The sequence below is a fragment of the Mus musculus genome, chromosome 5, assembly GCF_000001635.26.
Source record: "Mus musculus strain C57BL/6J chromosome 5, GRCm38.p6 C57BL/6J".
NCBI classification, from domain to species: Eukaryota; Metazoa; Chordata; class Mammalia; order Rodentia; family Muridae; genus Mus; species Mus musculus.
The window spans coordinates 25,688,812-25,710,215 of record NC_000071.6 but is presented as its reverse complement, the minus strand read 5'-3'; the positions used below and the strand labels follow the sequence as shown (position 1 = coordinate 25,710,215).

The window sequence follows — 21,404 nt, the reverse complement described above, 5'->3', positions numbered from 1 at the left end:
CCAATTTGGAAAGGCCAGATAGATATATCTTAACTAGGGTTTCTATTCCTGTGAAGAAACACCATGACCAATGCAAGTCTTATAAAAGACAACATTTAACTGGAGCTGGCTTACAGGTTCAGAGGTCCTGTATCATCCATTATCATCAAAACAGGATCATGGCAACTTCCAGGAAGGCATGGTGCAAGAGGACCTGAGAATTCCACATCTTCATCTGACTTCAGCCAAAAGAAAACTAATTCTTCTGCACTGGTTAGAGCTTCAAAGTCTACCCCCACAGTGACACACTTCAGCCAACAAGGCCACACTGCCTAAGAGTATCACTCCCTATGGGTTAAGCATATTCCAACCACCACATGACACTAATTTTGTTAACTATATTAAAATTTTTTTCAAGATTATTCACATAGTAGACAGCTAAGAATATATAATGTTTGAAACTTCAGATATACCATAGATAGATAGTTGGTCTTCAAAAACTTCAAAGATCACAGAATATGGCATTTGAAATTATTTTTATTACTAAAGACAAAATAATTTTTGCCTTTTGACTATGAGACAAGTCAGCTCCTGACAATATCCCCATTCCACTTCAAAAAAATGATGAACATCAATAACCTCCAGGTACAATTGCTTCAATTGTGATAAGCTAGGCACTGGGCAAAGAAAATGTCCATGATTCAACTACAGAGAAATATGTCCAGAAAGGACAAATGGACACAGGGAAGTCAATAGCCAATCTCCACCAAGACAGGGTAAGCAAGTCCTTCATAAATCCTGCTTCACATAAGATCTGTCAGATATTCTGGGCAAGAGGGCTGAATGAAGATAGATGCCCCAATATTACAGAGACAATACTGGGAACTGTCTTGGCAATCAGCTGTTTCTGTCATTTCTATAATTTCTGAAAGCTGTGTCCCTGCACTTCCTGCAGAGTTGGGTAATATTTATTCTTTCTCAGGTCTCTGATGGGTTTAAGACTAGATAGTCAGCCGGGCGTGGTGGCACATGCCTTTAATCCCAGCACTTGGGAGGCAGAGGCAGGCAGATTTTTGAGTTCAAGACCAGCCTGGTCTACAGAGTGAGTTCCAGGACAGCCAGGACTACACAGAGAAACCCTGTCTCAAAAAAACAAAAACAAACAAAACAAAACAAACAAAAAGATAGTCATAGTCTTACTATAAGCTTAAATCATTTAGGATTTAAGATGTTTTAGGTGTAAGAAGATGTTTTTAGGTTAATAACACAAGTTAGGATACAAAATTATTTAGATACAGAACTCTGAATTCACTGAGATAGAACACTTTGAGTTGCCATATACTATGGACTGGACAATGTAAATATATATCAAACCTTCTAATTTCCATAACTGTTTAATAATTGTTATAATTTCATTCAATTTATATTTTAAGGAAAAAGAGCCTTTTATTGGACTCAAAAGGGGAGTTGTACAGAGAATATCTTGTGTATTGTATGGATGCAATGCCTGTCAATTAAAAGCCTATGGCGCCTATGGTTCAGGCAGGAAATGTGATGTAGGATATCCAGGAGAAGAAAGAATTCTGGGATAAAGCCAGGCAGGAGATTTGCTGGAAAGGTATGATGAGACTTAACTTAGCACAGGTAACCAGCCACGTGGCAGAATGTAGGCTAGAATAAATGAGAGATTTTAACTTATATCTAGTCAGAGAAGAGGCTAGCTATATGGCCAAGACATTTGTAAATATGTTTTGAGTCTGAGTCTTATTTCTGGGAGCATGGGGCTAGGAAGAAGAACCAGGGCCTAAGTTCAATAGGCCTAGGTATGAAATTTAAATATTTTGTCAGTGTTTTCTAAATTTTGTGAGAGGAAAAGCCAAATGTGGTGGTGCAACCCTTTGGTCCTAGTACTTGGGAGACAGAAGAATTCAGGCCAGCCCAATTTACAGATTGATTTCCTGGGCAGATAGGGCTACACAGAGAAATCCTGTCTCAAAAAAAAGAAAAAGAAAAAAAAAAAAAGAAAGAAAAAAATTATGAAAGGAAGTTTTTGGTTCAAAGAAATATATACACTGATAACCTTAGAGATTTTTTTCCTAAGGATATTTAGTATTAAATGATTAGCATTAGTATTAAATGATTCCAAATTAATTTACTCAAGTTCATCAGAGCTGATGCAGAGATCATAGAGGGGTGCTGCTTACCAGCTTGTTCCACATAGCTTGCTTAGCCTGTTTTCTTATAGAACTCAAAACCACTAACCTAAGGATGGCCTCACCTACGATGGGCTGAGCCCCCCTCCATCAATCACTAATTAAGAAATTCCCTAGCTGCTGGTGGTAGTGGTGGTACACACCTTTAATCACAGCAGTTGGGAGGTAGAGACAGGCAAATCTATGAGTTTGAGGTCAGCCTGGTCTACATGAGTTTCAGGACAGCAGGCCTACACAGAGAAACCCTGTCTTTAGAAAAAAAAAAACAACAGGATGAGAGAGAGAGAGAGAGAGAGAGAGAGAGAGAGAGAGAGAGAAAACAGTCAAATCTTATGGAGGCACCAACTTTCAAAACATTCTAGTTATGGCAAGATGACATAAACTAGCCACCACAGATAATTCTTCAAGAATATGACAAGAGACAGAGAAATGACACAGAGCCAACCTCACACCTTTTCATAAGAAAACAACCTACAAATCTGTTGGAAAGGGAATTTTCAGGAAAGTTCCAGCAACTGACCTAGTAAGTTGTAAACTCCATTCAGGCATGTCTACTGTGACACGCTCCTAGAAAAGTTCAAATCTGATGCGTGGTAGTATGTCTTGTACAGACATTCATGTGTACTGTACACATAAGATTTGTACTCAGAGATGTACAGAGTATAAATATTCTATCTATCTAATCAGTGGGCGTTTGACAGGCAACAGTTAAGAAAACTATTCTCCTCTCCACTCCTTCCTCCACCCAAGATCTTAACACAATGGGCCAGGGAATATAATTCATCTGCAAGAGTGCTTAACTAGCATGCACTAAAGTGCCAATGCCTAGAATCTCATAGGAGTGCTGCTGGCCTGTATTTCTAGAACTTGAGAAAAACAAACAAAAGAAAATAACTATCTCTTGTGAGGCTATGCCAGTGTCCGGCAAATACAGAAGTGGATGCTCACAGTCATCTATCAGATGGAACACAGGGCCCCTAATGAAGGAGCTAGAGGAAGTACCCAAGGAGCTAAAGGGGTCTGCAACCCTATAGGAGGAACAACAATATGAACTAACCAGTACCCCTCCCCCAGAGCTGTGTCTCTAGCTGCATATGTAGCAGAGGATGGCCTAGTCGGCCATCAATGGAAGGAGAGACCCTGGTCTTGCAAAGATCATATGCCCCAGTACAGGGGAATGCCAGGGCCAGACAATGGGAGTGGGTGAGTTGGGAAGCAGGGCGAGGGGAGGGTATAGGGGACTTTGGGGATAGCATTTGAAATGTAAATAAAGAAAATATCTAAGAAAGAATGAAAGAAAGAAAGAAAGAAAGAAAGAAAAGAGAGAAAAGAGAGAAAAGAAAGGAGGAAAGAAAGAGAGAGAGAGAGAAAGAAAGAAAACAAACAAAAGGCAAACAACAAACCTAACCAAACCAAGAGCTTGAAAACTTCACAGGCTCAGTGTATTTCCACAGTTCTTTTCAATTCAATATACATTTTTCTCTTCCCACCCCAGTTATCTATAAATACCACAGCCAGTCATAGGCTTTTGCCTCAAGAAAGGACAAGAAGAGCGAGCTTGCTCAGTAACGGTGTTACTTCTCCTGTTAATCTGGTTATGCTGTTCTGCCCAGAGTAGTCTCCTGGGCTCGAACTATTATCTGGCTTCAGCCTCAGGAGTTGTTGGGACCACTGACACACCAAAAGCCCAAATCAGTAAACTTTTGTCCTAGTACCTTTGAGACACAATCTCATACTACAGCCCAAACTATAGCCTGATCCGACTCTTGGTGATTCTCTGCCTCAGCCTCCCGAGTGCTAGGATCACAGGCATACACAACCGTGGCAGGAAGATGTACTTTAAGTTTCTTTAGAACAAGTAAGCACGGGCAGTGGTGGTGATCGCCTTTAATCCCAGCACTCAGGAGGTAGAGGCAGGCAGACTTCTGTGAGTTCGAGGCCAGCCTGGTCTACATAGTGAATTCCAGGACAGCCACGACTACATAGGAAGTTCGTCTCTAAAAAACAAAAACAAAAAACTAAATAAGATTTAGAAATCACGTACATGTTAATTTTGCCTGATAAAGACCCGTCGAGATGAGTAACTGAAGATAACATAAGGACCATAAGGACTAAAGGAAACGCAGGAGACTGGCGTCACCAAGAGGGCGCCGCAGCTTTACTGCGCATGCCCTCGGCTTCTCTGGCTCCGAGCCCGCACAGTGCGCACGCGCACACAGGGTCATTGCTTTGACTGGCTGCGTCTTTCGCGCTTTTGCTAAATGGCGTTGCTGGCGGGTAGGTTGAACCCGCGGAGCTGGCCGGGCGATGTGTAGCGACTTTCGCAGAGCGGAATCCGGGACAGAGGTGAGAGCCGCGGGGCGACGGGAGGGCCGCGCACTACAGGGGGAGGTCGCCGAGCGGCGCCCAGGGCCACCGTGGGGCGGCGCGACAGCCGCCAGTGAACCGGTCAGGGATGGCGAGCCGTGCAGCAGGAGCTGGGGAAGGGAGGACCACCAGTTGAGGCATCAGTAGACGTTTTCTAAATTTAGGTAGCTTGCTTCACCTCTAACTAACCTGTTTGTGGCATCCGGCCTTCTGTATCCCAGAATACCCCTGTCGTCTATCTCTCCAGAGCCACGCAAGCCATTTCACTCAGGAACCGTTAAACGTTAACGTGTGTTACTTGTTCGAGTACTGTCAGCCAAGAGTTGGGAATAAGAAGCAACAACAACAAAATTAATCAACAGGCATGGTGGTACACGCCTTTAATCCTAGCACTAAAGAGGCGGAGGCAGGCAGATCTCTATGAGTTTGAAGTTAGCCTTTATATAGGTAGGTCCAGGCCAGTCAGGGCTCTATAGTGAGACCCTCTCTCACAAAACAAAATGTAATAATCGAAGCTTCTGTAAAATATACAGCATATGGTAAAAGCATGCCTCTCCAAAAGAGGGTAAGACAAATTGTAGGAGGAGCTAACTTAAATGTATTCAGAGGGGATCCAGGTAGCTCACGCTGGCCTTGAGCTTGCCGTGCAGCTGAGTATAACCTTGTCCTAGTTATTTATTTGTAGAAATTATGTAAATGAATGTGTGTCTGTGGGTTGGTATGTACCCATGTGTGTAGATGAATTTGGAGGCCAGAGGAAAAGGTGTCAGATGATCAGGAGCCGGGGTTATTAGCAATTGAGTTATCTGAGCCAAACTCATGTTCTCTGTAAGAGCAAAACCCATTCTTAACTGAAATCCATCTCTCTGGCCCCTAACCTTCGACTTCTGACCGTCCTGCCTCCGGAATGCTAGGATTACAAGTGTGTGCTACAGTGCCCTGTTATCCACTGCCAAGGATGGAATCCAGGCTTTCATGATTCCTAGGCATGGGATCTGCCACCAGAGCTACCGTTCCCAGCCCCTGAACTGGCACTGTAAGGACTGTTCAGTGGTTTGCTGCTGAGGAGGGAGCAGCTCAGGTATGGTCTGAACTTAGCAAGGGCAGCAGTTCCAACCTGTGGGTCACTGCCCCTTTCGCAGTCCTCTATCTCAAAAAATATTTACATTACAATTCATAACAGTAATAAAATGACAGTTAGGAAGTAGCTTCAAAAATAATTGTATGGTTGGGAGTCATTGCAGCAGGAGGAACTGTGCTACGGGGTTGAAGCGTTAAGAAGGTTGCTTTAGGGGAACAGCCAGTGGTTCTGTAGAGTCGGAACAAAGACAATGTTGGGAAGCGAGCTTTAAGAAATAGGTGGAGTACGCATCTCCCTGTGTAAACCCAGCCTGACGGACACACACGCACACACACACACACACACACACACACACATGCACACACACCACACACACACACACACACCACACACCACACACACACCACACACACTCACCACACACACACACACACACACACACATACACCACACACACACACCACACACACTCACCACACACACACACACACACATACACCACACACATACACACACCACACACACTCACCACACACGCACACATACACCATACACACACACACACCACACACACACACACTCACCACACACGCACACATACACCATACACACACACACACACACACACATACACTCACCACACGCACACACACACATGCACACACACACACACCACACACACACACACCACACACTCACCACACACACACACACACACACCACAATACTGTTTCTCACTTCCCTCCCAGGTCACCCACCAGGCTTTTCTCTAAATGCACTGAACATGGCAACTTCATAATACACAATAAATATTGATAACGGTGTCTGGTTTTCACTGGGAAAAAAGAAGCTACAGAGCTGCCTCTTTGTCATAGACAGATATTAAGTAAGACAAAATAGCATTTATTTAAAAATAATTAGTTTTGTGTAATCACAGACTTACAAACTTTTCTATTTATATAAATTGTTGCCTTGTACATATGTGTATACGTCGTACATGCCTGGGCCCATAGAACCCAGACGATCATCAGATTCCCTGGAAATGAGTTACAGTTCTCAGTTGCCATGTCAGTAGTAAGACTTGAACCTTAACCCTCTGCAAGAGCCATTGCTCCAGCCCCTGAAATACATTATTTTGTTTTTGTTATTTTTTGTTTTCAAGGCAGGTTTTTTCTGTATACTCCTGGCTGTCTTGGAAGTCACTCCATAGACCAGGCTGACTGACCTCAAACTCACAGAGATCCACCTGCCTCTGCCTCTTGAGTACTGGGATTAAAGGTATGCACTATGACTGCCTGTCTTGAAAACACTTTTTTTTTTTTTCTAATGAAGAGGAAAGGATTTTGCTATGCTTCTCCCATGACCATTTCCTTTTGCACTTCTTTTTGTTGTTTTTGTTTTATTGAGGCAGGGTCTCATAGATGAGGCTGGCCTTGAACTCATGATGCCTCTTTCTCCTCAGTACTAGAGTTACAGGAAGAACCACCACGTTTTGGTTTCTGCATTTCGTTCTCCTGGTCTTTTCCACCAGAATCACAGCTTAAAACAAGATAAAAGCAAAACCAAGATGTTACCCTGTGGTGCCCCGCCCTCTCCTGCATTTCTTTGCCTGTTAGAGTGGTCTGTGCCCTTAGAGTGCTCTGCTTCCTTAGCTCCAGCCATGGAATCTGCCATCAGCTCTGCCAGCAACCTTTATACTGCTGAACACAGGAGACTATTCTTGCTCTTAAAATACCCATTAGAAGACCTCTGTCCAGGCCAGTGCTACATGTCTGAAATCCGGGCATGGGAGGCCAGCCTATATTACATATTGAGTTCCAGGACACCTTAGGTTTATAGTACAAACCGTTATGATAGTGGGAGCATGTACAAATGAACGTTGCTTCCTTAGGGAAAGCTGGAAGATCAGGATGGTTTATCTGAATTATCAGCTCGAAAGGATTTAAAAGCTACCGGGAAAACAAATCTCTGGTCCTGTGTATAAAGGATTTCCTAGGTTGGGTTCATTGAGGTGGGAAGACTCATCCTAGATGCAGGCTCTGCCCATCCTATGGACTGGGATCCCGTACAGAATGAGCACAAGTGTTTAGTGTTCTCTTCTGCTTCCTGACTGAGCATGCCATGTGATCAGCCTCCCCCCTCTGACATGGTGATCTGTGTCTCAGAACTGAGACAAAATAGTACCCTCTCCCTCCCTCCCTCCCTCCCTCCCTCCCTTCCTGACACTTGCTTTGTCGGGTGTTTTTTGTCTCAGCAGTGAGATAAGTAATACAGAGAGGATGGGAGGTTGTATCCAGACTTTTTCTCCAATGAAAGTGGTCAGCACTCTGCCATCCAAGGTTCCTGCAAAGCTGGTGTGTCACTTGGCAGAGTGCTAGCCTCGTATGCTCAGGGCTCTGGGTTTGATCTCCAGCACCACATAAAACCAGGCATGGTGGCAAGAGTTCAAGGCTGTTCTGTTACAGAGTGAGCTTGAGGTCAGCACAGGCTACATGAGACCCTGTCTCAAAAAAGGAGGGTAGATGCTGGCAAGACCCTTAGGGGGTAAAGGGTTTGCCATGAAGCCTTACAACCAACTTTGAGCCCCAGGACCCACGTGGTAGAAGAGTAGAGTGATTTCTGCAGACTGCCTTCTGACCTTAACACATGGGCCATAACATAACCTGCATGTGCACACGTGGACATACAATAAATGTAACTTTAAAAAATGATCAAGTTCCTTTTGTTACTGATAGCCCACTAGAGATGAACACTCAGTTTATAGCCACCCAGGAGAGTCCAGAACACGGGGTTTTGAAGAGCAGAGACCTCATCCAGGCACCTCCCTTAGCAGCTCAGGAGGGTTCCAAAGAGTAAGCATTTTGAAGCAAGTAGTTTTTAGAGACGCTTAAGCGCAGGGTCCCATGCAGACCAGCAGCTAAGATGAACAGTTAGCTGGAAAGAGTTCCTGCACAGACAGACAGTTTTAAGGAAAGCTAAGATAAGTTAGCTAGGACATCCTGACCTTAGGTTCCTAGAATAGAGTTGGGTTGTTTTCGGATTCTTCGTCAAAGAGATTAGATTCTAGTTAAACCTCAAATGACCTACTGAGCCATCACTGAAGTACCCTTTAAAACTTAATCATATAGCCAATGAAATGCTAACTTAAGTTGAAATTTTTGTCTCTATACATTGCTTTTTAATGTCATGTTTAAATAGGTAAATCTTACAGCTTCACTTGACTTTTATGCATTTATTTTTCTTTTTAGCCTTATGAAATGGCTGCTTTAAAAAGGTAATTATAAAGCAGCAGTCCTTCTGGGAATACATTTAGAACTCTGGGATTTAATCATGTCGTATTGGAGTAACAGTTGTCTTTCTGTATAATATAGACAAATGCTTTGTTCAAGATCCAAGCCTGAGTCTATGCCCTGAAGGGCAGTTGAATTTTGGAAGTGGCTGAGGAGTCTAATTTCACATGTGTAAAGAATTAGTCTTCTGATTTTATTACATTATATTTTAAATTTTTGAGATGGAATTTCACTGTATTGTCCAGGCAACACTGGAAACTTAAGATCCCCGGCCTAAACCTCCCAAGCATCAGAAACTGTAGACATGGGCCACCATGCCTAACTCTAGTCTCTTGTCCTGTGATGAAACACTCTCACCAAAAGCAACTTGGGGAGAAACATTTATTTCGTCTTTACCTCACATAGCTTGTATTATATCATCTAACCCATCATCCAGGGACAGCAGAGGTCAGGAAGGGTGCTTCTTACGGGCTTGCTACCTACCCATGGCTTGTGCAGCCTGCTTCTTTCTTCCTTTTTTTTTTTTTAAGATTTATTTATATATGTATATGAGTACACTGTAGCTGTCTTCAGACACACCAGAAGAGGGCATCAGATCCCATTAGAGATGGTTGTGAGCCACCATGTGGTTGTTGGGAATTGAACTCAGGACTTCTAAAAGAGCAGTCAGTGTTCTTAACCACTGAGCCATCTCTCTGGCTCTCAGACCGCTTTCTTATAACACCCAAGACCACCAGCTCAGGAATGGCACCCTCTACAAAGGCCTGGGCCCTCTCCCATCAGTTGCTAATTAAGAAAATGTCCTCATGGGCTTGCTTCCATTCCAGTCTGGTGGTGACGATTCTTAATTGAGGTTCTCTTTTCCCAGATGATTCTAGCCTATGTCAAGATGATGTAAAAACTAGCCAGCACATCCTCCGCTTTTAGAGACTATCTGTGATAAAGCCAAACTTCCACATTGATCATATCCACATCAGGGCAACTCTTCTTACTCTTACCCACTGTCCACTCCAGCTGCCTGCCTTCTGTTGCAGGATATTTGATCATACTGTGAACCCCAAGATTTTGTTATTTGCTGAAAAGAAGCTGTTTCTAATTGTGGTGTGGCTCAGCCATAGCGCACACATTTAATCCCCAAACATATATGGTAAAGGTAGTTTGTAGAAAGACACACCCGTGTTTGAAAGTCTAATTGAGTGGCAGACAAAGTGATGAATCAGAGAAAGATTTGACAGAATAGGATATGCCCATCTCTCATGAGAAGAGACAGGAAAGGGAAGCTACTGAAGGGGCAATGCAGAGAGAGGAAAAGGGAGAAAGGAGGGAGTTTTACCAGGACAGTTACACAGAGACAGGTTATGGAGGGAGAACAAGCTAGACATAGATGAAGACAGAAGGAGCCAGAAAATGAGAAGGAGTCAGAAGATTATAACAGATTGCTAGAGTTAGTTTGAGGTCAAGCAGAGCAATCCTGGAGTGGCAGAGAAAGAGAAGCCAGAATGAATCAGTCAGCTTGGAGAGGAATTTGAGCCAGAACAGCTGAGTTGCACCAGCCAGCCAGAGTTCAGAAAGAAAAAGAAACAGTGAGCTTATTCTGCAGTACGTCTCAGAAGCTGAAAACATTCTAGGCCTAGATGAATGAAGACTAGAAGCTTCAAGGCCTAGGTTAGTAGACTGAGGCTACAAGCCTCAGAGAGGACAATTACTTCAGGCGAATAAAAGTTACTTTTAAAGCCTTCCTTCCCTCCCTTTCTTTTCACAAATGTGTGCATGCATGTCTATGCAAGAGGTTGGCTTCAGGTCTTGTTCCTCAGGAGCTGTCCACATTGTTTGAGGCATGGTCTGCCACTGGGACCTGGAGCTTGCCAGTTAAGATATGCTGGCTGGCTGCTAGGGGCCACACCGATGTGAGTGGCCTGCATTGTTACCATGGTCATGCCCAGGCCTGTACTGCTGCTGTGAGCCATGCCTAGGTTCGTGGTCTTACTGTGGCTGGATCTGTGTTGATGTTCGTGTTCTGCGTTACTGCTGAAAGCCACTCAGATGTCTATGGCCTGTGCTGCAGCCTGGAGCCATGATGATGTTCGTGGGCCATGCTGCTTGTGGGCATTACTGAGCTGAGTGACCTGAACTCCACCCAAGGTCATGGTGATGTTGTGTCCATGCTGCTGGAGAGGGCCATGACTTGCTCTGTGGTTTTACTGCAGCTGAGTCTGTGTTGATGTCCATGGCCCCCGTTGTCACCGAGTGCTAGGCAGATGTCCCTGGTTTATGCCCATGAGCCCAGCTGCATCTGGATCTGTGACCCTACTGCAACGGGGAGCCCAGTTTGTGCTAATGCTTGAAACCATGTAGTAGCCCATAATCCATTCTCTTGTGGCCTGTAATCATAGTACAGGGAAAGATCAAAGCAAGACCAAAACCCAGCAGCACCATATTAATGTTAAACCCTGTAGTTCCATGTCTAACACCTGGCACTCTCGGTGGAATGGGGCTCTGGTGTGGCCTCAGATCCTCTGGGAGAAACCAAAGACCGGCTTGATTCGAATTTACATTAAATGAATTTATTCTTACTGCTAGCAGGACTGCAGTCTTAGAGCCAAGCAGCATGCTGTACAGAAGGGGGTTGAGAGCAGGGGCTGGAGAAATGGCTCAGCAGTTAAAAGTATGTGCTGCTCCTGCAGAGCACCCACACTGGTACTCACAGCACGGTTACCTCCAGATCTAGGGCATCCAACACCCTCTGCTGGCCTCAGTCGCCTCTGTACACATGACATACACACATATACACATAAGCAATAGCATCTTTTAAACATAAATATAATATTTCTCCTAAGTTGTATTTCTTTTTAAATATTTTCCTCTAAATCTTCAGGTTTTGGGAATTTACATAAATAATTTCTAGAACGTTGTGTCCAGTTAAGTAATATTTTCCCCCTCTTTCTTTTGTAAGCTCCTTGCCCGACTTGAAGGCAGAAGCTCGTTGAAAGAACTAGAACCCAACCTGTTTGCTGATGAAGATTCACCAGTGCACGGTAAAATAACCAGAGCCTGTGACAGGGCGGTCTGTAAGACCCTCCTCGAATAGTTACTTGATCTCCTGCATAGCCATGGCCACACATAGCCCTAGGAGGAGGTAGTGTGTGTGTGAGGCACACTAGCACAGGGGGCGCCAAGCCTCCCTAGTCTGACAGCATCTTCAGTGCATATGCTGGCCTCTTTCCCAGCGCTCATTGTTCATGGGAATTCTGCTTGGCTTAGTTTTCATTCTTTTTCCTTAGAAGTTTGCAGAGCTATAAGGAAGGCTTTGGGTTCCCAATTGTTCTGTTAGTATTTCTCAAGCAGGAAAAATAGGTACTAACTATGTATGATACTAGGAATACTTACAGGGAAGGTTGACTATTTAAGCTTAGTTTCAGTGTAATATATAGAATTTAAGGTCTATAATTGAGTTTTTAGTATAGTCACACAGATGTGTAACTGTCATCCCAGGATGAAACTCATCTGTCCTAGTGGTCAGCCCTAGGCAACCACAGCCAGTCTCTGTGGACTTGCCCTTTTTGGAGGTCTTATGTAATTAAGTTAGACTTTCATATCTGTCTTTGTAGCATGTATCAGTAGTACACTCCTCCCCACTTAATATTTATTTATTTTATGCATGTGTTTTGCCAGTGTATGTGTCTATGAACCATTTGGGTGCCTGGTACCTGCCTTACCAGAAAAAGGCATTGGAACTCTTGGGACTGGAGTTACAGATGGCTGTGAGCTGTAATGTGGGTGCTAGGAATAGAACCTGGATCCTTTGCAAGGGCAGCAAGTGCTCTCAACTACCAAGTCCAGTAACTACTGATTCTGTCATGGGGAATAGTCTGACTGTGTGAGATCACCATGACTCAGGAGCTGTGCGCAGTGCTGCCATGGGTTCAGTACAAGTCTTTCTGTGGATAGATGGGGTTTGGGTTCCCTGGATGACACCCACGAGGGAGATTTTAGGTTATAAGTAGCTGTGTGCTGTTCATCTTCGTAGACAACCAAAGTGATTTCTAAAGGTGCTTCACATTTTTCTCATAGCCATCAGTGAAGTGTGGGTTCCAAATTCCCCACATGCTAGGACTAGTTGCCAGTGTCTCGGTGCTTACAGCACCCTGCTCAGTTTGGAGTAACACCCTATTGTGGCTCTGCTCTATCTCTCCCTGGTGGCTGATGATGTTGCCTGTTTCTACCTGAGCTCACTCACAGTTTGCCTGTGTTTTTAGAGGAAATGTCATATTTGCTGATTTTAAAACCAAGTTTCCTTTTTATTGCCTGTTTGGCTTTCCTTGCTTTAGATGAACAATGTTTCTCCCTGAGATGAAGCTGCAGTGCGCCTGTCCACTGTTGTCGGGGCTGTGTTGATTCCTCTGAAGACTGTTAACTTTGTTGAGGTCCTAATGTCTCTTCTTTGCTGATGTTTTAGTATCGTGTACAAGACTCTTATTCCCTAATCCAAGGTCAGGAAGATTTACAGCCAGACATGCTGGTACATTCTGGTAGTCCCAGCATTCAGGAGACTGAAGCAGGAAGGACAAAGTTTAAGGCAGTTTGTTGTATATAGCAAGATCCTGTCTCAAAAATAATAATAAAAAAAAGAGCTATAGATTGTCATTTTCCCCCTGTTCTTTTCTGATGGGAAAAGCATGTTGCTTTGATTTCAGGCCTTTTAAATTTACTGAGACTTGGGCTGTGGCCTGAGCCGTGGTTTATTCATCTCGAGCACACCGTTTGCACTGTAGAAGGCTGTATTCTCCTGTCCCTGGGCCAAGTGCTGTCTTGGTGGCTCTTGCTTCCTGACTGACGATTGGTGTAACCGCTGCCGCTCTTGCTGTACTCGTGCCAGCCTGTTCTAGCTGTTACCCCATTTTCTATAGTGAGTAAGCTATTGACATTTCTGCCTGTTTCTATTTCTCCCTTTAGTTCTGTCTATCTGGTTTCCTATGTTTAGGGCTTTGAGCATTATGTATATAGGTTTATGATTGTTATGCCTTCTTGCTGGCTGACCCCTCATGGTTATAAAATGTTCTTTTCCCTCATACTCATAGGATGACACTATTTAAAACAAAAGCAAGATCCTAAGTGTTGACAGGCTATGAGGAGACTAGAGCTGTCACACATCTCTACTAAGACAGGGAAATGGTGCAGTCCTCATTGAGAGCAGCGCAGAGCTTCCGCAGACGTTAGTGGAACTACAACTGCCATATGATGTGAACAGCTGTGAGGTGGGAGCAAACAATTGTCCATCAGCGACTGGAGGGATAAGCAGAGTGCAGTGGCTGTCACCTGTAATCTCAGCATTGACAGCTGAGGAGGTCAAGCTCAGCAGCTCCAATGGGCACAGCTGCTCATTGGTCACCATGGACGTAGACATGCTGTCACCCTTCCTGCTGCCTGCATACTGACATTTCCTGTGCTGCTTCTGTTGTTTGCCTTTTGTCATCAGCTGCTGTCGTTTCCTTCAGCCTAAAGGACTCTGGTCTTGCTGGTACAGCAGGTCAGCTGCCCCTGTACTTTATAAGAGAGCATGCCATTTCACATGTGTTTGTATTGATGAGCTGGGCTGTAGGAAACCGACTGTGAATTAGGGAAAGGGTTTATAGTGGGGCTTTGCATTCAAATATTATAGAAACTTTGAGAAACACCATCATGTTTAGTTACTACCAAGACCACGTGCTAACATTTATTTACATCTACTGTAAAACTAAACAAGAGCTCGGTTGGCAGACCCAAGACTGGGGTTTCTATGTTAGTAACGCTTCCAGCATCTACTATAGGAAGCTTAAGTTGCAGTAAGATCCTTGGCTGTAGAATCATTTTTAATGCATTTGCAGATGGAGACTGCTTACTGCAGAGCCCAGTTTCTAAGTCCTCAGAACTAGAAATTGTGATCTGTAAATTCAGTGTGTTGGCTACACAGTTAGGCTGGTACCAAGGTGACTGCTTTGGGTTTTTTTCTTAAGTATTCTAAAGGCTCATGCCTCAATCTGTTAACTCCAGCTCTTCCCAGCATCCAAGAGGAGCAGCTGTCAGGACCAAGCCATCCAGATCTCCCCAGCCAAGTCAGTTTAAGCTTTCCAAATTCTGGAATTTTTGTTTTCTCTTCCTCTTCCTCTTCTCTTTCTTTATTCCCTTTTCTCTTCCCTCTTTCTTTCTTTTTTTTTTTTTTTCTTCTTCTTTTTAACTTCAGATTGCCATGATCAGCACTTTGTCTGGACAAGGGTGCTAGCTTTCTTGGTAACAGCTCACAAACATGAGATCATAATTTCATATAAACGTACAAGAACTATCCCACTTCAAAGGATACCATTTGAACATTTTTTTATATTAAGGAACAAATGGTACATGTTTATAAGATCAGTAAAACTACTCTGATTTCATCTTAAAACATATCAGCAGGGGCTTTAGTTAGAAGACCTTGGTGACAGCATAGATGTGATATTTGTTAGGAACAGCTGATCTGTGCCTGCCTACTTCACTGTTAATCTGTAGCAGAGAAGTGACATTAGCCATGAACTTGGTCTCTCAATTAAGAATTTAACTTTAAGCTTTTTTTAAAAAAATTTTTTTCAGTTTAATTCATGCCAAAGCAAGAGTCCTACTTTATACTTATAATGTATTACTTATATCAGCACCCCACTCCTTTGGTTTTTTGCCAGAGGGTTTCTTTCTGTAGCCCTGGCTGTTCTGGACTTGAAACCAGGGTGGCCTTGAACTCACAGAGTTCTGCTTGCCTCTACCTCTGGAATACTGAAAGGCGTGTACCACCATACACAGCTGCATTTCTCTTTTCTATTACCTTTCCCCCTTTTTATTTTGTGTGTATGGATATTTTACCTGTGTGCATGTCTGCTTTATGTATGTGTAACACTCATGGAGGTCAGAAGCCTGTGTTGGATCACCTAGGACTAGAATTAATAGTTTTTTCTTCTTCTTCTTCTTCTTCTTCTTGGATCACCTAGGACTGGAATTAATAGTTTTTTCTTCTTCTTCTTCTTCTTTTTTTTTTTTTTTTTGGTTTTTCAAAATAGGGTTTCTCTGTGTAGCCCTGGCTGTCTGAGAACTCATTTTGTAGACCAGGCTGGCCTCGAACTCAGAAATCTGCCTGCCTCTGCCTCCAGAGTGCTGGGATTAAAGGCGTGTGCCACCACTGCCCAGCTGGAGTTACAGTTTTGAGTGGCCATGTGGGTGCTGGGAATCAAACCTGGGTCCTCTGCCAGTACAGGAAGTGCTCTTATCTCCTGAGCCATCACTCCATCCCCAGCACTGGGCGTTTCTTAGTGTATGGTCTTTGGGAACCTTATGGACCCGCTTTTAGAAGTACTGTCCAGTGCCAAGGACATGCTAAAGGACCGTTGTGATCTGTCTTCTTCAGGGAGACACCTGATCTTAGGAGAGCAATATGCCGATGTGTGTTAGGAAGGCTTGTAGTCCTGGGGCTAGAATACGCGGTACCAGCCTTTAAGATGGCAATAGGAAATGCAGTCAGATATGTGTTAGTTGCTTTCACATCACTAGGATACAACAACCTAAAGAGAAAGCATCCTCTTTGGTTCATGGTTTCAGAGGTCACTTGGCCTCAGCACTACCATTACGGTAAGAACATTAGGAAAGACTGTTCTTCACTTTTGAGGTCAGGAAGCAGCCAGAGCAAGGTACTCTCCAGAGAGCCAGCTCCAGTCACTTGCTTCCTCCAGCTAACTCTCACCTACTTTCCCACTTCCCAAGAATGCCATCATATGAGGTCACCGGGGGATTGACCTGTCACAATAGCAGGTCTCCCAGACATGCCCCAAGGTATTACTCACTGTCCAGGCACTTTCTAATCCAGTCAGTGATGCTCAAGGTTGGCCATCAGCTACATAGCTGCTAACGTGGCTTTTCCTACCAGTGTTAGGCTCCTGAGAGACTACGGAAGCCTGCTAACAGGTTCTATCTTGTGCTTTTGTGTGTTTAACTATGTCCTTCAAGCCAGTTTTATATTAATCTGTATATGTGTGCACTTAACCTCGGCACACATTGTCAGAGGACAATCCCTAGATGTAAAACAGGCTAGTGGGGTTCTCCTGTCTGCACCCCCATTTCACCACAGTGCTACTGCATCGGCATTATGTGGGCTCTGGGACCTGAATTCAGTCAGGTTCAACCACTACAACACAGGTTCTGATGCCCCTGAGTCATATGGGCCCATCTCAGGGAGTTTGTACTAACCAGAGCAAACAACAACAAAAACCTTGGTCTTTTCTCAGAGATGCCATAGAATTTCCTTATTTATTTGCATTTGCCTATTTAGGTCCATTTTAACAAGGGGAATTAGATTTTTTAGCTCATATTCCAATAAACCTCTCTGTAAAGTTCTTTAAGGCTTGTTCTGTGGCCCACTGTTTCATTGTTGCATCTTGACTGACATTTTTGAATTTTACACAGGTGATATTTTTGAATTTCATGGTCCAGAAGGAACGGGGAAAACAGAAATGCTTTATCATTTAACAGCCCGATGTATACTTCCAAAATCAGAGGGTGGACTGCAAATAGAAGTCTTATTTATTGATACAGATTACCACTTTGACATGCTACGGCTCGTGACAGTTCTTGAACACAGACTCTCGCAAAGCTCCGAGGAAGCCATGAAGCTGTGCCTAGCCAGGTTGTTCCTGGCGTACTGCAGCAGCAGCATGCAGTTACTGCTCACGCTGCACTCCCTGGAAGCCCTGCTCTGCAGTCGCCCCTCTCTCTGCCTTCTCATTGTGGACAGCCTGTCGTCTTTTTACTGGATAGACCGAGTCAGTGGAGGAGAGAGTGTGGCCCTGCAGGAGTCAACGCTGCAGAAGTGCTCTCAGCTCCTAGAGCGGCTTGTCACTGAGTACCGCTTGCTGCTTTTTGCGACAACGCAGAGTCTAATGCAGAAAGGCTCAGACTCTGCAGACGGGCCTTCTTCCTCCAAGCACCCATGCGATGGAGACATGGGCTACAGAGCCTATCTCTGCAAGGCCTGGCAGAGGGTCGTGAAGCACAGGGTCATCTTCTCCAGGGACGACGAGGCCAAGAGCAGCCGGTTCTCATTAGTTTCACGTCATTTAAAAAGTAACAGTTTAAAAAAACACAGTTTTATGGTCAGAGAAAGTGGGGTGGAGTTTTGTTGATCTCTATCATCAAAAAGGCTTTTAGGTGCACTAAGGCAAGTCTTTAAAAGTCCTTTATAGGCTAAAGTGGTTTGATTCTAAAGTTTGTAATTCTGGGGAAATTAAATAGTACAGAAAAACTCGAAGCTGTTCTGTCCCCTTCAAGGTGTGGAAGGTCAGTCAGAACATGCTAAACTCCACCGAGCTTGTCTTGAAGCTCAAACCATGATACACATTTCAGACTAGGTCACTTTCTGCATACTTTAGGAAGGGTTCACCGCTGGTCCCTTGGCTCCTAGAGGCTGTGGCTGGAGAGAGTGCACAGAGCTGTTACTCTAATCAAAGGAAGACACACAGGGCCACCAGCTCATCTGCCTCCCTCAGGAAACTGGAATGAGCTGGGTGTGCTGACAGGTGGCTCTCCGTGAGCTCAAAGCTTGTCTGATCTAGATAGTGAATTCCAGGATAGCCAGAGCTACATAATGAGGTCCTGCTTCAAAGAGCTACTCAGGAAACAGATAGCTAGGTAAATAGATGAGACTAGAATGTTCGAGTCTTCCTCCTTCCTCTCGCCCATTTTTCTTCTTTCTACCTGCTCCCCTTGTCCCAAGGATGTCCTATAGTTCAGGCAAGTCTTCATCACATTTCTGCCTCTGAGGTAGCCAGGTAAACAATGTTGCTCCTTGGAGCTGAGAATTCTGATAAGTTGCACTTGAAGATGAATGTCTATGATTTGGGGTTCTGTGTAATTTTTCACACACAGGGAAATGATGTACTCACTTTCGAATTCGGAAGTTCATTTTGGAATGTTCATCTCACTAATTGATAGATCTGAAGAGTTATACTAGATGCCTTGGAACATCTAGGCTGTTATTTCCAGCTGTGCGCTGAGGGAGACTTGGCACTGCTCAGGAGGTGTCCTAGTGAAGATTACTGTTGTCATGACCAAGCACTGTGAGCAAAAGACTGTTGGAGAGGAAAGGGTTTGTTATAAGGTTTACACTTCTCTTGTATATTGTAGTCCATATTTGAAGGAAGTCAGGACAGGAACTTAGGAAGGGCAGGAACTTTGAGGCAGGTGTCAATACAAAGTCCATGGAGGGTGCTGCTTCCTGGTTTGCTCCACGATTGATCATAATGCCTACTGCCTGATCTTATGGAGACATCTTCTCAACTGAAGCTCCCTCCTCTCTGGTGACTCTAGTTTGTGTCAAGCTGACATAAAACTAGCCGGCACAGAGTACCTGTAGGAAGAAGGCTTTAGAAAATCCCTTTACATCTTCTGACCCAGGGAAAGGCCCACATGTGAGTTCAGACTAACTGCTATTCTCAAACCTGTTAATGCCTATGTCACAAACGATCCTGTTTCCCTTTGTTCTTGTGGCTTTGTTCACTCATTACCACAGGTTTATGAGTTAAAAAGCATCCTGTTGAGAAGCTGAGACTAAAGTTCTTCACTATGAAGGCACAGCCATGTAACTTGCTGTCTGTGCCCTACCTGTGTCCCTGGGCCTGCTTGTATTTACCCCAGGGCTTCTGAGGCTGTGTTCTGTGCCTAGAGCCTGCTGGCCTGCCTGCGGGCTGAGCTGGACAGTCCTTTTGTTGTTTTTTTTTGAGACAGGGTTTTTCTCTGTAGCCCTGGCTGTCCTGGAACTCACTCTGTAGACCAGGCTGGCCTCGAACTCAGAAATCCGCCTGCCTCTGCCTCCCAAGTGCTGAGATTAAAGATGTGCGCCACCACCGCCCAGCCTGGGTTGGACAGTCCTTAAGCAGAGAAGGTAGGAGCTGACTTCCTGACTTCCTCAGCCACTGCAAGGTGGACAGCCAGTTACTTCAGTAATGCTTCCCTCGGGGTATCATGCTCCCCAGTTAACTCTTCTCAAAGACTAATCAGTGAGAAGGAAGACTTTTTAACCCAGGGTCTCACTGTGTAGCTCCGGCTGCCCTCCTAGTTGCAGGCATTAAAGATGAGTTCTGGTCTGCTTGGCTCATTATTATAATTTAAAAAATAGTTTGGCATTTCTAGGAGCCAGTCTTACAGCAGACATCCCATTCTCTGGCTCTTATAGTCTTTCCGCCCCTTCTGAGATGCTACAGCCCTGAGCCTTGATGCAGGATGTACTGTAGACAGATGATGGGCCGGGCATCTCATGCTCGCTTGTTCCCTTCATCTTGATCTCTGTGGTTTTCTGTAATGATTTCTGTGGCAAAGAGACATTTCTTTGTTGAGGAATGAGAGCTATACTTAATCTTTGTATATTTACAATGCACAGAGGAATTATGCTGCTTTAATAAAGTGGTTTATTAATACAATTTAAAACATTTCTATATTTCATATTTTCATTGTTTTCATTTAAAAAAATTGTTGTGTGTACCAGCAAGGGTGTGGAGTTCAGAGGACAGCTCTCAGGATTGGTTCTCCCCTGCCATCTTGTGGGGTTCAGAGGTCAAACTCAGAACTACACATATGCACCTCTACATGTCACGCAGGAATAATTTATTAATTATTCGTAATTTCCTGTATGGAATCTGTCACTTTTACAGTGCTGTTCTCCCATAGAAGACGTGCAAGGCAGTCTCTCCCCTCTCAGCCCTATAGCCTGGTAAAGTGTGTGACAAGCAGCTTTGCAGGGCCTAGCAGAGCTCTACCCTTGATGTGATGTGATTTCCCTATCCTTTAATGGACTGGGTTATTCAGGACCATGACTAAAACATAACAAGTTTCTATTGTAACCTAAATTATCAATTGCATAGTAATGTGCCAGACCAAAGACTTAGTTAACTTGGAAAGATTGCTGTCTGGCCTGATGGATGAAATTAAGAATACTGATTGATAAAAAAATTTTCTTTTAAACTAACGGTTATGCTAATGGAACTTAATGAGCAACATGGAAATTCCAATGCCTGTGGGGAGAAGGGGGCTTAAAGAGAAGGAAGAGGTATGTTATAAATTATATAGATAGCAGATGCAGGATGCTAGATAGGACCAAAAGAATAATATAAGTGAGTGGCTACAGGTCTTAAAATATTGATCCTACTTACCAGGGGATGGGGGAGTCCTTACCTGACCTTAGGGCCATGGTAAGAACCTTGTTATAAAAAGGCATGCTTAGTCCAGACATTCCTTTTGAAAGATACTTAAGAGACCTGAGCTAGCACGGAGCCTGTTTGTGGAGGGAGGCAGGTGACATGTAGCCCAGGCTGGCCTTCCACTCACAGTAGTTGCTCTACCCTTTCACTTCCTTCTGTATGTCTTGATTTCAGCCCTTAGCGGTAAAGCCCACATTCACACACACCCATTGCTAGACAAGCTTTGTTAGAG

At 44.1% G+C, this 21,404-nt stretch overlaps 1 protein-coding gene across 1 annotated transcript; it reads left to right on the top strand.

Moving 5' to 3' along the window:
- Window positions 1–4,418: 4,418 nt before the first annotated feature.
- On the top strand, window positions 4,419–20,402 carry Xrcc2 (X-ray repair complementing defective repair in Chinese hamster cells 2). Its single transcript, NM_020570.2, has 3 exons — window positions 4,419–4,538; window positions 11,884–11,965; window positions 17,388–20,402. Exons 1-3 carry the CDS (start codon window positions 4,500–4,502, stop codon window positions 18,101–18,103), a joined length of 837 nt encoding a protein of 278 aa, NP_065595.2. The 5' UTR covers window positions 4,419–4,499; the 3' UTR covers window positions 18,104–20,402.
- The last annotated feature ends 1,002 nt before the right edge of the window (window positions 20,403–21,404 follow it).